This window comes from Pyrus communis, chromosome 7, assembly GCF_041283825.1.
Source record: "Pyrus communis isolate YQ-2024b chromosome 7, ASM4128382v1, whole genome shotgun sequence".
NCBI classification, from domain to species: domain Eukaryota; kingdom Viridiplantae; phylum Streptophyta; class Magnoliopsida; order Rosales; family Rosaceae; genus Pyrus; species Pyrus communis.
In genome coordinates, this window is record NC_142571.1 from 4,051,080 (window position 1) to 4,065,401 (window position 14,322).

At 36.9% G+C, this 14,322-nt stretch overlaps 1 protein-coding gene across 3 annotated transcripts; it reads right to left on the bottom strand.

Moving 5' to 3' along the window:
* Window positions 1-4,564: 4,564 nt before the first annotated feature.
* LOC137735286 (uncharacterized) lies at window positions 4,565-6,527 on the bottom strand. 3 transcript variants are annotated; one of them, XM_088696278.1, is made up of 3 exons: window positions 6,292-6,527; window positions 5,672-5,801; window positions 4,565-5,541 (listed from the first exon to the last, which is right to left on the bottom strand). In XM_088696278.1, the coding sequence occupies exons 1-3, from the start codon at window positions 6,508-6,510 to the stop codon at window positions 4,865-4,867; spliced, it is 1,026 nt and encodes a 341-aa protein (XP_088552404.1). In that variant the 5' UTR covers window positions 6,511-6,527; the 3' UTR covers window positions 4,565-4,864. The 3 variants fall into 3 exon arrangements, with proteins under 3 accessions (XP_088552404.1, XP_088552403.1, XP_068330800.2); XM_088696277.1 differs by having other exon boundaries at window positions 4,565-5,797; window positions 6,292-6,486; XM_068474699.2 differs by having other exon boundaries at window positions 4,565-5,801; window positions 6,292-6,481.
* Between the last annotated feature and the right edge of the window lie 7,795 nt (window positions 6,528-14,322).

The following is a 14,322-nucleotide window of genomic DNA, read 5'->3' on the forward strand; positions in this document are numbered from 1 at the left end:
ATCCGAAGGTCGCAATGACTTGATCTCGAATGAACGAACGCTCAAGGTTTTGGCTTGTGGCAATTGAAGAATTGACACGAGTGCTGGTGGTGCTTGATGATTCTTCAAAGGTTTGACGAAGTACATAGAGCTCTTTCTGAATTCTTCTAAGTATTTGGAAATTCGGAGAATTTGGATGCTTGAGAGCTTTAGAGTTTCAAGGCTTTCGCATTTGGGTGTGAATAATTTTCTTGACTCTTTTCTTTGTTTTGGATCCTCTTATCTACAGACTCTCCAAGCTTTGCCTATGAAAGAACTAGGATTTAATTTGTGTCTTGGTTCGTGATTTGTGATTTTACTCCATCAATTAATATTTGATTTAATCAAATTAAAATTAAATTAAAATCAAACAAATTAATCTGCCCAATTTGGCATTTTTATTTGATTAAATTTAAATTAATTAATTTGTTTAATTTAAATTAAAATCAAATATTGACATGTGTCATCGATAACTTGTCCACCCTTGTCATATCCCGGCCCGGACCCCATCACAACCTGGGCTCGACTCCACCGTAGCATAATATTGTCCGCTTTGGGCCCCTACCACACTCTCACGGTTTTGTTTTTGGAAACTCACACGAGAACTTCCAAGTGGGTCACCCATCCTGGGATTGCTCTCACGAGCTACTCGCTTAACTTCAGAGTTCCGATGGAACCCGAAACCAATGAGCTCCCAAAAGGCTTCGTGCTAGATAGAAATGATAATATACATATAAGGCTTAGAGGATTCACTCCCCTGGACGATGTGGCATGTTACAACCCTCACATGCCGAAATTTAATGTGTTGGTGAACATTTATTTTTCACTAAAATTCTACACGATTAAAACTGAAAATTAAAGGTGTACACAACCGCCATGGTGTTTGCATACTTTCACAACTGTTTTGGAGATTTCGGTACACATGTATTTGCATATTTTCCTTATGTATAATTAATATTTTTTTTTTGGGAATGTTTTCACATTTTAGGTACTTTTATTATTGGAAGATGTTAAAGATAATAAATAAATAATTTTAAAAAAATAATAATAATACGGATTAAATATTTAAACAAAAGTCAAATAAGAATTTTATTATTTATGTTGACATGGACATCTAGTAAAAAAATTATAATCAATATGTAATCTAACTTCAGATTTTAATTAAATTTTAGTGTTTTGATTAAAGTTCATAAACCCCCCAAAAAAGTTAAAGTGGATAGTTGGACAAATTTATGGGTTCAAAAAAAGTCACCCTTAAAACATTTCACAGGGTGAAATACTAATTCATGCCAATTTCACGGGCATGCACAACCCAGAAAATGAAACAAAAATGAAGAGAGGCAAGACAAGTATATTACAAAGAGAAAAAGAACAGAATCATCTTCATGTCCTTTAATTCTTTCTTCCATATGTAATTCTATTGTACAAGCATGAAGCATGTTCAACACCTAAAAGAAGACAGATCGATCCGTTAGGATCCTTCTTTCCTTCAACCATAATAAAAGAGAGATAGAATCAAACTGATTCTCTAGCTAAATGTCTTTCTAGATCTTCCTCAATATCCAAGCTATTCACGGAACACGAGAAGTGACACATTTCGGCTAAGCCCCGGCCGCCGCCTGTAGCGGCCGTCCCACCACCACATGTGACATGATGATATATATGTTATTATTGTTGTTCTTGAGGAGCAATAGTAAAAGTATTATTACTGTTGTTCTTGGGACTTGGGAGCAAGATTGGAGGGTTGTCGTTGGACAATGAGATTGAGCATGGCATCCATGAGTTTTGTGCTCCTAGGTGTGTGGGGCCCAACAACTTCTTTATCATCACCAACAACAACTACATCTATGTTGGTTTCCCGGTGGCTCCGCCTCTGGTGGTGGTGATGATGGTGGTCCTCCATTAACATGGGTCTTTGAGACGACTCTTGGTCTTGCTGGAGCTTGCACTTGTGAAGCTTCACGTACTTCTTCATCATCATCTTCGATAGTAATAATTCGATCGATCCAAGGAGACTTTTTTTTTTTCAAATGAAGGACTAATGCATGCATGGAGATGGAGTGCTTATTTATATGTTAGTTGGACGCGTTAGAGATAACAAAATATTGCCAAAAACAGTATAATCTAGCTGTTTAATTGCTTGCCATTTCTGATCTTACTAAAAAATTGTTTGCCATTTCAATAATTTAAGGAAAGGCTTACATTAGTTTGCCGTCGTGGTAATCTCATCCTTTTAATAGTTTATTTTTGTACTTTGTAGAACAAGATTAACGTCACGAAAATTTTAATTTATTGGGATTTTTAGGTTTTGTTTGGTCACCCAATAGGATGGAAATGTTCTTAATTAGTAGGAGAGTTTTTGGGCTTGACGTATTGGTTACGTTTATTGTGACAAGAACAATTAAAAAAAAAAAATACAATAATAAATATTCAACTTACATACCATTTAGCATTCACGTGTGCACGACGAATAAATTGACAATTTTGAAAACAAATAGAATCTTTATGATCAACCATCTATTTATTTGATGTAATATATAAATGACTAAACGATTTCCAAATTGAATGATTTTTACATATATGATCTTTAAATAATAATAGAGAGAATGAACAATCTCGTTTATAATATTTAAAGAGTAAAAATATTTTAATCAATAATCACAAGTAGATGGATAAGTAGTTTCCCTCATACGATATGGATACAAGTATTTTCCCAATTTAGTTCATGTTCACCATTAAGAAGGACTTTTATGTAACAGAGTTATTACTGTGACGGTATTTAAAATCACTCCTGTGAGAAAAATTAAATTAAAATTTAAAATGCAAAGTGGATGCTTATGTCAATCAATTTCTAACCAAGCTTGAACAACTAGCACGTACTAATATTCCTCAACGGCTTCGTGTCTGACTTGAGAAGCAAGACTCCTATACTCCTAGCTATTCTTCACCCAGCTGATATTACAAACTGTTACGTCTGGTTCTACTGATCAATTTACGTTACATATATGGTTGCAATGGAGGATCTACGGCTACTCGGTGGCAGACAAAGTATTGTGCTCGAGGCGGCATGGAGGCATTCATCAAAGTTGACGTGGTTGAGAAGCCGGATGATAGTGGCGGTTGTGCTGGTGGGGATCAGTCACATTTGTACCAGCAACTAAATCTTCCCCGGAGAAATTGGAGAAGGTGAGAATGCAACCCTCATAATCACCTGGGGTATCTGTACCATGACAGTTGCATTGTTCGGTGGTTGGAGAAGAGCAGGCTCTGCCCGTTGTGCCGCTTCTGCCCGTTGCGCCGCTTCTCCACGGCTGCCGATTGTAAGTGATGCTATAGATCTAACGGACCGCGATCATTTACCATTTCATCTGATCGATAATTTCACTCTGCTAATTGTTTCTTCAGTCTACATAAAAAGGAAATTCATTGATCAAGAGATGAATACTACAAACGGAAAATTCAAAGGAAATTACTAAACGCTCTCCCTCTCATACGTAACAGAAAAATTCACCATAGACATGGATTGAATCAATTCAAACAAACACAATACAAAAACAGCCGCTTGACGCTCGCTTATGGTTCTTCCTTAGCAAAGAAACTTTGAGGCAACCAAAAATCTTCCACATGATTCAGGATTTCCATCTCCTCATCGTCTGCCTTCTGAAAGACTAGGATTAAAAAAGGGAACAAAATATACACTTCAATGGTTCTGTACTTTCTATATGAAATTGTGTAGGGTCTTGCGGGTTTGGGTCTCGGTGGTCTGTCTAATCGGTCGGGTATGAAGGATAAGTATCGGTATGATAAGAAGTTTGACGAAATTTTCAGCTTTGGTGTTCGGGGCAGGACGGAAATGGTTGTGCAATTCCCGACTAATCTTACAGTGAAGAACTGCAAACTATTCAACGTACTTATGCAACCTTAAAAGTTACACTACATGGCACGCATGCCGTAAATTTAGGACTAACTACGTCCTTTGGAAATCTGGTGAGAATGCGTGCCAATACGACGTTGAACATCTATAAAGCATATACTTCGGTGTGGGTATGTGCGATCTGAACTTCCCGTTCAAACAATCATAGTCGAGGAAGGAACCTCTTAACCTTGGGCCCTCCAGCCTCGTAGACAAGGGCATGTTGATTAGCAGTCCGGATCTTCAGTACTAGGGTCGGTTCAATCACGATGTTCCCAAACCTGAAGGTTCTGCAAATAAGGATGAGACTGAACGGGCGGAGCCACTTGAAGATACAGTGGTCGTGATAACAACTGGGTTCAGCCATGCTCGTACCAAACTTGAGCTGTTGCACAATGCAATCCACAGATCAAGAAGCTAAGAACACCAACTTGCCTTTGAAAGAAAGCGAGCGACCCCTGTAGCGAAGCACCTCGTTGGAATTTTTTTCGCAACGAAGCCATGGTTGAACTATTAAAGCGCTGGATATGAAGTTATACAAATTCATTTGTAAGGCAAAAGAATTTAAATTATAGGAAGCATTTTCTTTGTATACATCATATAAAACCTCATACACTTTTAATTACACCTCCATTTTCCTTTAATTCGACTATATTTTTATTTATTGTATGGCTCAGAACGTTCAACAGACTCGAGAAAGTACCAAAAGTATCGCCAAGACATTCAAACAGAGACTTTAGTTGACAAACAAATGGATCTTGCAATAGACCACTACTAAACGTAACTCAGGCTTCGGCAGAGAGAAAACATTTACAGTAATTTCAACTTCGATCCACCCGGAAACTACTAAAGTGGTAACTAACACAGGATCTCATCTAAGTATACTGACCGGAGGGAGGACTGATGCTTGCAAAAGAATGCTTTCGTAATTTCTTACCCCTGAAAGACTCTCTTCACAAATCCTTGCAAAGAAGTCCCCATTCCAGCACCAACAGCTTCTGCCAAGTATGTGGCCTCTTGAATGGTTTTCTTCAAGTCAAAAGCATCTTTCACCCGATCATCCAAGAATGCCCATGTATCACGAAAATCTGGGGAATTGTCAGTAAGCATGTAAATCTCAGTTGTGGAGTATATTCCTCCAAGGACAGTCCGCTTCACATACCACTGAAAATCAGCGGTGTCATCGCCAGCACCATGCCAGATCTCATCCACAAGCATCGCTCTCTGCTTAAAGCTTGTGGGGACGTTCACTGGTTGTGCCTGGATGCTAAGAGCTGGAGGCCATTTCGATATGTAGGGTGCCTGCATTTCTAAGCGAATGCGGATAAGCTTGGTGATACGGTCACTGGGTATCAAACTTTTCAGCTCATCTGCACTTGACTCGATTCTATCAATAAGCCTCTGCAAACAATCATCCATGAAAAACTCAACCAACATTCCTTCTTTCCTCGGAAATGATCCAACAATAGATGGAGACACGCCAACATCCTTCGCACCAGCAATCATCGCAGCTTCACTCCATCCCAACCTTATCACATGCGGAAGGGAGGCTTGGAGCACACGAGCTTGCTCATCTTGGTATTCCACTCTCGATCTCCTAGTGTGATCGGCTGTTGACGACGAGGAATTTGAAATATTAGGGAATTCATCGGCATACGATGATGTAGAATTCGCAAAACTAGGGGGTTTATTGGCAAATGGTTCAGAGTTCACAGTGGTGGAAAAGTGAGAACGACTAACAAGGGATTGAAGAGGACGGAATCGAATCATGTGGGTACCGCTGCAGCCAACCAACGGTCCGCCAAAGTGCTGAAGAAGCCGCTTCGCTGTGGATCCATACATTTTGATTTTGTATCTTGCCAATATCTTCCTAGAAACAAAAAGAGTTCATTCAAGGGATGATATATGATAATATAAATTGCTACAAGACATATATCATGTTACCAACAACACTTAATTTCTTCTAATAAAACAATAACAACCAAGCATTATCCCACTAACTGATCGGTTATATGAATCCCAAAACGCCGTATTTGCATTTGTGCAACATAGAGATTGTTAGATGTCAATTTTTTGTGATTGCAGAGCTTACATTGCATTTCGTCATTATTAACCAAATGAATCCCAACAACAATTTGGATATATAGGACCCTTTTTTTTAATGATGAAATCTTGACAAAGATAACTGATAGCCCTAAATTAGAAACCCTAATAATGGTACAATTTGGGAATACATAGAAAACGAAATCAAAACCCTAGACTAAACCCCTAAATTCCAGACACCAATTTATTCCCAAAAAAGTAAAAATTACCAGAAAAAAAGAAGAGAATGAAGGTTAAAAGCTATTGAGAAAACAAACCTGGATTTGGAGGAGAGAGCTTCGTAGTTGCAGAGGATGTGGAAACCCAATGGCGAATGGGAGAGAGAGAGAGAGAAGGAGAGAGTTTGCCTCCTTTTTCTTCTTCGGCTGTGGCTCGCACAGAAATATGCGTTTTCCTGTTGTTGCGTTCAACGGGTTCTTTTTTCTATTTTTATTTATTTTTGATAAAGGGCAACTTGCAAATCCGGTTGGTTTCATTTAATGAGGTTAGGATCGTAATCTCAACCGTAAGAGAACATCCAACGTGATTGTAGAGTTGGAATTTGACCTAGCAAGACAATGAGTCAATTATAATATTTAAGTATGGAACATTCGAACAAGTCATTCAAGTGAGTTAAATGTTAAAAGTTTCATTTATAAGTGAAGATAAATATTACTAAATAATAGAGAGCTGACGTGAGTTATGTCAATTACTTATGAGAGTATGCATGTTCATTTTCACTCAAGTTTGAATTTCCATAACCTAGAATATCATCTTGTAAGAGTTTTTTTTTTTTTTTATATTTATTCTCAAGTCCATTACAAGGGCTTTACAGGAAAGATAACATAACAATATCATGAGGCCACGAAACCTTAGTTATATCTGTAACTAGCAACCAACTATAAAAAGAAAGAACTTGCTCAAAAACGACTTGATCCAAACTGCATGACATACCCTAACAAGCCAAATCATCAATAACAAAATTCTTTTCACAGTAAAAATGTTGAATGTACAAGACCAGCTTTGATGCATAAGAGCACGACAATTCAACACCAAACTTCCTAAAGGGTGATTATCTACTTTTACATTTAAAATCAATTGTACTGCAAGTGCAGAACTTGATTTGTTAGATCTAACATCGCACAGGGGAGAAGATCCTCTATGCCTTATATGTACATGTCCACCTCCATATAGCACGAGGCCTTTTGGGAGCTTACCAGCTTCGAGTTCCATCTTAACTCCGAAGTTAAGTGAATGCACTGAATGGGGGGCGCGAGTGGAGGGCGAGAGCATTCCTAAGATGGGTGACTTACTGAGAAGTTCTCGTTTGAGTTCCCAGAAACAAAACCGTGAGGGCATGATCGGGATCCAAAGCGAACAATATCCTGTTATGGCTGAGTCGAGCCTGGGTCGGGATGTGACATGATTCCACCATAAACCTTTTTAATTCCATTATTTCACGCAAGCTGCAACCCAACAAAACACCCCAAACTTCTGCACAAAGAATCTCACATCGACTAAGATTAGCACAAAAACTAGAGACTCATGCCCCCGGTGCATTTTTGAGAACACCGCCAGCACCAATAAAATTGACCACTCCTTGCAACACCCATCAACATTAAGCTTTAGCCAAACCTCAGAAAGATGTTCCCAATGAAGAAAAGCATGTGTTTGAAAAGGGCTTTATGGAGGAAACAATATTCGTCTGAAGCCAATCTTTTAAGTAGGCAATAATAACTGATTTGGAATCTTTAGGGAGAGCAAAATCCTGGTAAAGTTTGTTTCCTAAATGCCACAAGAACCTGCACGTTATACAAAAAATAAGTCTCCTTTCTAAATTGTCCAAGACTAATATTTTGGAAGAGAGATTACTCTGGAACCAATTGTTAGTACATGCATCAATAAAACTTTGATCAGGAATAGGAAAACTTCAACAAACCTTACCAGCAAAGGAACAATCTCTAAAGACATGAATAAGTGATTCAAACGCACCACAGCGTTTTACAGGTACCCTAATCTTTCATCTATCAGTTCGTCATTTAGATCTGTTGCAGTTCGTCATTTCTTCATTTTGTAATCAAAAGCCTTCTTTTTTTCATTGAAAAGATGTTCACATCTCGATATGCTTATAAATTACGTACTTGTTTTCTTACTGCAAAGCCGGGTTGACCACTAGAGGATTACTAGAACACTTTATTTCCTATCTTATTTCGGCCTTCAGTCACATTTTTTTCTGTCGTCTGTGTGGCTTGATTCCTCTGTAGATATGGCAATCAGACCTTGCCTGAAAACTTTTAACTTTTCAATTTCAATCTGTTTATTTGTCGGGATTAGCTCACACGTCTATTCGAGTAGAAACCTTTTAATATAAGTTTTTAATTCTGTGTTGAATGTTTAGTTGAGTCATTCGGGTTTGGAATGGAAGTGTGTTGGAAAAATTAGGGTTTAATTGCTATAATAAATCACATAGAAAATCAAGAAATAATTCATGCAATTATATATCACAATAATGCATGCACGTAACCAATGTTAAATGAACATGACATAATGGACTAGAAAAACTTGGAAATACAGTCGAGGTAAGTGTTAGACACTTTGTCCTTAAGACAAGTTTATGCCCCACTACGGTGCTCATGATTGATCAGCGCATGTCTCCCAAGATACAACGACCACGTCCTTGTAATAGTAGCACTCCAAATCACAAGGCTCCATGAACCACGATTGTGTTGAAAACTCTCTCATATGGACTCAATGAAACTCTCTAATATTTAGTGCACTCTCTGTATGATTATGTAAACAATGAAAAGTTCTCTCGGTGATTATAGGAGGTTTCCCTATTTATAGAATGTGAGATACCTATTTGGAAAACATGTGACTATTCATGAAGAGTCAAAAGTTGCAACCTTTGATTTGAGTAGACACATATTTCTACCAAAAGACTCCACTTCTAATTTCCATTCAATTAATAAATTTAATATAATAATAATATTATTAAATTTTCCAACAATCCCCCACATGAATGGAAATTGACTCAATATCATGCAAATGGCAATGCAGACACTAGAGAGAGAATTCAATAGGAAAAGTACTGCATCGAGATAGGTGGTTTTTAGCTTTGAACATTCCGTAGTGAATTACTATTGGATTTACTTGGCTAATCAGTGAACGCGATGTCTTGAACTGATCAGCCGTTTGTGTAAACCAAGAAAATAGTAATCACCCAATACCCTTCCAAACACCTCGTGGTTGCTCGGTTGTGTTCATTTTGGCCCTGAACAATTCTTCGTTTCTCATGAGTGCTTTTAGAAAACGAAGCCCTTCAAAAAATTCTCACAGGAATGGCCCCATTCCTCACTCAAGATAGGTGACTTCCTATTAAGAGTATCTTGCAATACCCCACTTGTTATTTCCAAGTATAGGAATCATTAAAAGCAAAGCTTATCCTAAATACGCTGCAGAGAGCACTGTTTCATCATAGGACATGGGTAGGAGGTGATCTCCGTAGTGCTCCCATTGAATCATCCACAATTCGGTTGTCCCTTTGAACCTAGATCTTGGGATCTCAAGTCAGCTAGGTTGGGTTGCCATTATGGCGATTCTTAAAGACGTAGGCTTTTAACCCATTCCCCTCGATGATACAACTTACTCTCTAGTCAAACCTTTAATTAATTGGATCCACTAGGTTGATGACTATCACTCATGGTGCGCACTTTCATTTATGAAATTATGTTTCATTCGAGAGTAGTTGTTTTCCAATGTTAAGTCCTTCGAAACATATGTTAGGACTTACAAAATAATTTGCTAACATTCGGGTACATTCCCCCACATTTAAGGTATTTGCTAGAAGATCTCCAACCTTTCAATACCTTAAAACTTCAATTATAAGATATAATCTGTAGTTATCTCTTTCTAGAAGCAAATTACTTTTACATTCTTTTTAAGTATATTCCATTTCTCAAAACTAGCTAAGTCACCCCCACAATCCTTTCATATTGTCGTTGCTTTTAACGCTATCAATAAATTATATTTCATATTAAGAGGTAGGAATTCTCTGTAAAGATAAAATCTCTTTGTATCTTCACATAGACTTTATAAAAGTCACTTGTGTTTTTAAGAAAAACACTTGTTGGCGCCATTCAACAGTGCTTTTGTGTCGCCATTCAACAACTTCATGATACTATGACCAATCATGAGTTATGCAAAACTCACTTGAAACTTCGGTGATGACCATCACATTATTTCGCCTCTCAGGGGATTCATTTTTCCTTTTAGGTTAATGCACATATTTCGTAAGGATCAACTTGCCTCTTCTAAGTGGTATTATACAAATGAAGCACAATAATTTTTGCCAGTTGAGTTTTAGACACTTTGCATCTGCATTATCTCAGAAATTTATGTGCTTGGGAACAAAAGCAAAACCGTTTGACTAGAATGCATTCTATATGCGGTTTTATTCTCAATTATGCTACTAATATCATATAGTGGCATTTCAAGTATAAAGAAAATCAACTTATGCCACTCAAAATCCCAAATGGCACTATCACTGTAACCGATATGGTCACAGTCTGAAAAGAACCAAACTAGTGACCATGCCATTTCTGCACGTAATCAGTGACCGAATGGTTCACCAATTCGTTTTCGTATAGGCATAGAGACACAAACGGATTAAGATTCAAAGTTCTTAATCAAGTGGTCTTGCTTTGAAATGGTGAGACTCTTCTTGGAGTCGCTAGAATTAAATCTACATTTCCAGTTCATCCGTGTGCAATCTGTATGATTACATTTGCGTGCCATGCAAGAACTCAAAAAAAAGCATCCATTCCAAATTAGTTCCCACTACGAAACGGTGCGACTATCAGAAGTCGCATACAGTTTCTGCATTGAATAACCAAATAACTGACATTTTTGAAAATTCATAAACATGTAATCGCTTAAGAATATTATAAGGATAGAGTTATGAAAGCAAGTATACTCTTATATTCCTGATCACTGTGTGCATTTGTAAATTACTTGCTAACAGGAAACAAACTTTGTAGTTTCAACATAGTCACATGTGGTTATTAAGAAACTAAGAATAGATAAATTGGAAACCAACCAGAATAAACAAAATTGAAAATAAGTATCATATATTTATGTCTAAATACCGTGCATGTAGATCTTAACAACTTGAAAAATGAATCAATTTAAGCAAAATTCCCAGGACGCAGATGTGTCCCCTTTAACCAAATATAAATATATTGTTTCTTCATATTTCAATCAACCATAAATATACCAAATAAACCAATAAACATATCGTTTCTTCATGTTTTCATTCAACCATAAATATAACAAATGAACCAAAACTTGTCTTACGATTGTTATTAAAGTCATCATAAGTTCTTTTCAAAGAACTTTGTTCTTGTGCAATTTTCCATGGAAATACATTTTCAAAGAACGTAGCATTCCTTGATTCAATTATTGTATTAACATGTATTTCGGGATTATCCGATTTATGTACAAGAAACCGATATGCACTACTATTTATGGCATAATCAATGAAAACACAATCAATGGTTTTAGGTCCTATTTTAATCTTCTTAGGATCAGGGACCATTGCCTTAGCTAGACACCCCCAAACTTTGAGAAATTTATAATAAGGCTTTGTGCCTTTCCATAATTCATAAGGTGTCTTATCTAACTTCTTGTGAAGTAATTTATTGAGAATGTGGTTTGCAAGAAAGCAATGCTTCTCCCCACAATTCTGGGCTGCCCCAAAACTTATCAACATAGCATTCATCATTTCTTTCAATGTACAATTTTTGCGTTCAGCAACTCCGTTTTGTTGGGTTGAGTAAGGAGCAGTAGTTTGGTGAATAATCCCATGCTGAGTACAAATTTCAGAAAAGGGTGCAACGTATTGACCTCCCCTATCGCTTCTTATAACCTTTATCTTTTTGCTAAGTTGATTCTCAACTTCGTTCTTATAATTTGTGAACGCTTCTAAGGCTTCATCTTTGCTTCTTAGCAAATACACATAGTAGTACTTTGTGCAATTGTCTATGAAAGTAATAAAAGATTTCTTGCCTCCTCTAGTTTGCACAAACTTTAGATCACAAATATTACTATGAATTAATTCTAGAGGTTCCGTACTTCTTTCAATAGAGTGAAAAGGTGCTTTAGTTGACTTTGCTTCCACACAAGTTTCACATTTATGACTTACATCAATATGAAACTTAGGTAATAGGTCCATGTTAATTAGCCTAAGGATAGTATCATAATTCACATGTCCTAACCTCCCATACCATATATTTGGTGATTCCACAATATAAACAGACGAATTAACTTTATTGATAATTTTGGGTATAACAGTCATTACATTCATTTGGAAAAGACCATCAGTAAGATATCCTTTCCCAACATACATTCCACTCTTTGTTAGTACAAACTTATCAGACTCAAAAACCAAACGGAAACCATTTTTGCACAATAATGGTCCGGAGACTAAGTTCTTTCTGATGTCAGGCACATGAAACACATCGTTAAGAGTGAGTTCCTTTCCAGAAGTCATCTTTAGAATTACCTTTCCTAAGCCTTAAACCTTGGATGTAGAAGAATTCCCCATAAACAGTTGCTTTCCATGAGTAACTTCTTGCTAGGTGGTAAACATTTTTCTATCAGAGCATATGTGGCGAGTAGCCCTAGTGTCAACCCACCATGCCTTAGTGTTTCCCATCATGTTGACTTCAGATACCACAGCCGCAAGATTTATATTAGAGATCTCTTTGGAAAGCCTCTCTTCCTCAGTAATGTGTACTTCATTACTCTTCTTTTTGGAATTATCTTGGCCTTTGCGGTTTCGACATTTGCTAGCACGATGTCCTGTCTTGTTGCAAACAAAACACTTGCCTTTGAACTTCTTAAAATTCCCTTGGCTTGAACTTTCACCAGAGTGCTTCCTTTTTTTGTTATTCTTTGACCCACCCTTCACAATATGTGCCTTGGCTTGCATAAGTTGACTGTTAGACTTTTTTTTTTCAGAGTAACGATTATCCTCTTCAATCCTTAATCTTACGATTAAATCCTCAAGTCCCATCTCTTTGAGCTTATGTTTGAGATAATTTTTGAAATCTTTCGTAGCAGAGGTAAATTTTCAATTACTGCAGCCACTTGAAAGGTCTCACTTAGCGACATCCCTTCAACATGTATTTCATGAAGAATAAGTTGTAGCTCTTGGACTTGATTAATAACCTTCTTGGAGTCTGTCATCTTGTAGTCAAGAAATCAACCGACCACAAATTTCTTCATGCCAGCATCTTCAGTCTTATATTTTTTTGTCAAGAGAGTTCCATAAGGCTTTTGCATTTTCAATTGGACTATACACATTGTATAGTGCATTATCTAATGCATTGAGGATATAATTCTTGCAAAGAAAATCAGAATGGTTCCATGCATCTACTGCATCTACTTCTTTTGCGGTAGTTCCAGACACCGGCGCATCTTTAGTAAGAAACTTTGCCAAGTTCAGAGTGGTGAGGTAAAATAACATTTTCTGTTGCCACCTCTTGAAATATGTCCCATTGAACTTCTCAGGCTTCTCATCATGATTGGTGGAAGATGGGATCACCACGGGCACAACACTCACAACTGACGTGCTGCCCAGTTTACTAGAAGAATTACTAGTATCATCCATTTTCCCTTAAGAGAGAAAGATCACACGAATAAATATATTGTAATTAAAGCAACAAAGTCTCTCTTAATGTCTACATCTTCATTTGCATTAATTTTTATTAATTTTCATTCATGTGGGGATTGTTAGAAATTTAATAATTTAAATATTAGTATTATTAATATTTAAATATTAAATATTCAAGTGAATGGAAATTAAAATAGAAAAAATGGTTTAGTCTTGAATTGGCTATATATTAGCAGTCTGCAATAGTTCTTTTTAGTTTTATCTTGTTATGAAAGTGGACATGGGTTTGACCGGTTCTTGTTTGAATTCAAACAAGAATTTTGAAAGACATATTGGTTAAAAAGGCACTTATACATGTGGGCACTAATACCAACTATCAGACGCCTCATTTTGTTCGAATCACTTGAAAACCGAAACGGTTTCCTTCAGCTTTTCCACAAGGTTGGGATATGACTGTTGAACAAAGATTGCATCCTTTGTCTTTTGGAAGCAGACACAACCTTTGAAAATGGGTATGTCAATGCCTATAAATAGACCACCAAGTCAAGCATTCTAGATATAGTTTTGCATCCAAAAATCAATTAGAAATTAGAGTAGTTTAGTGTCTGATAAAGAAAGAGTTTTAAACACTTTTGAT

What these genes read in the sequence shown, in the direction of transcription:
- LOC137735286 (XM_088696278.1), bottom strand. Translation starts at nt 6,510, where the DNA reads ATGAAACCAACCGGATTTGCAAGTTGCCCTTTATCAAAAATAAATAAA. An exon ending in GCTCTCTCCTCCAAATCCAG is followed by an intron (nt 5,802 to 6,291) that starts GTTTGTTTTCTC and finishes TTTTGTTTCTAG; the next exon opens with GAAGATATTGGCAAGATACA. An exon ending in TCCGTCCTCTTCAATCCCTT is followed by an intron (nt 5,542 to 5,671) that starts GTTAGTCGTTCT and finishes CGTCGTCAACAG; the next exon opens with CCGATCACACTAGGAGATCG.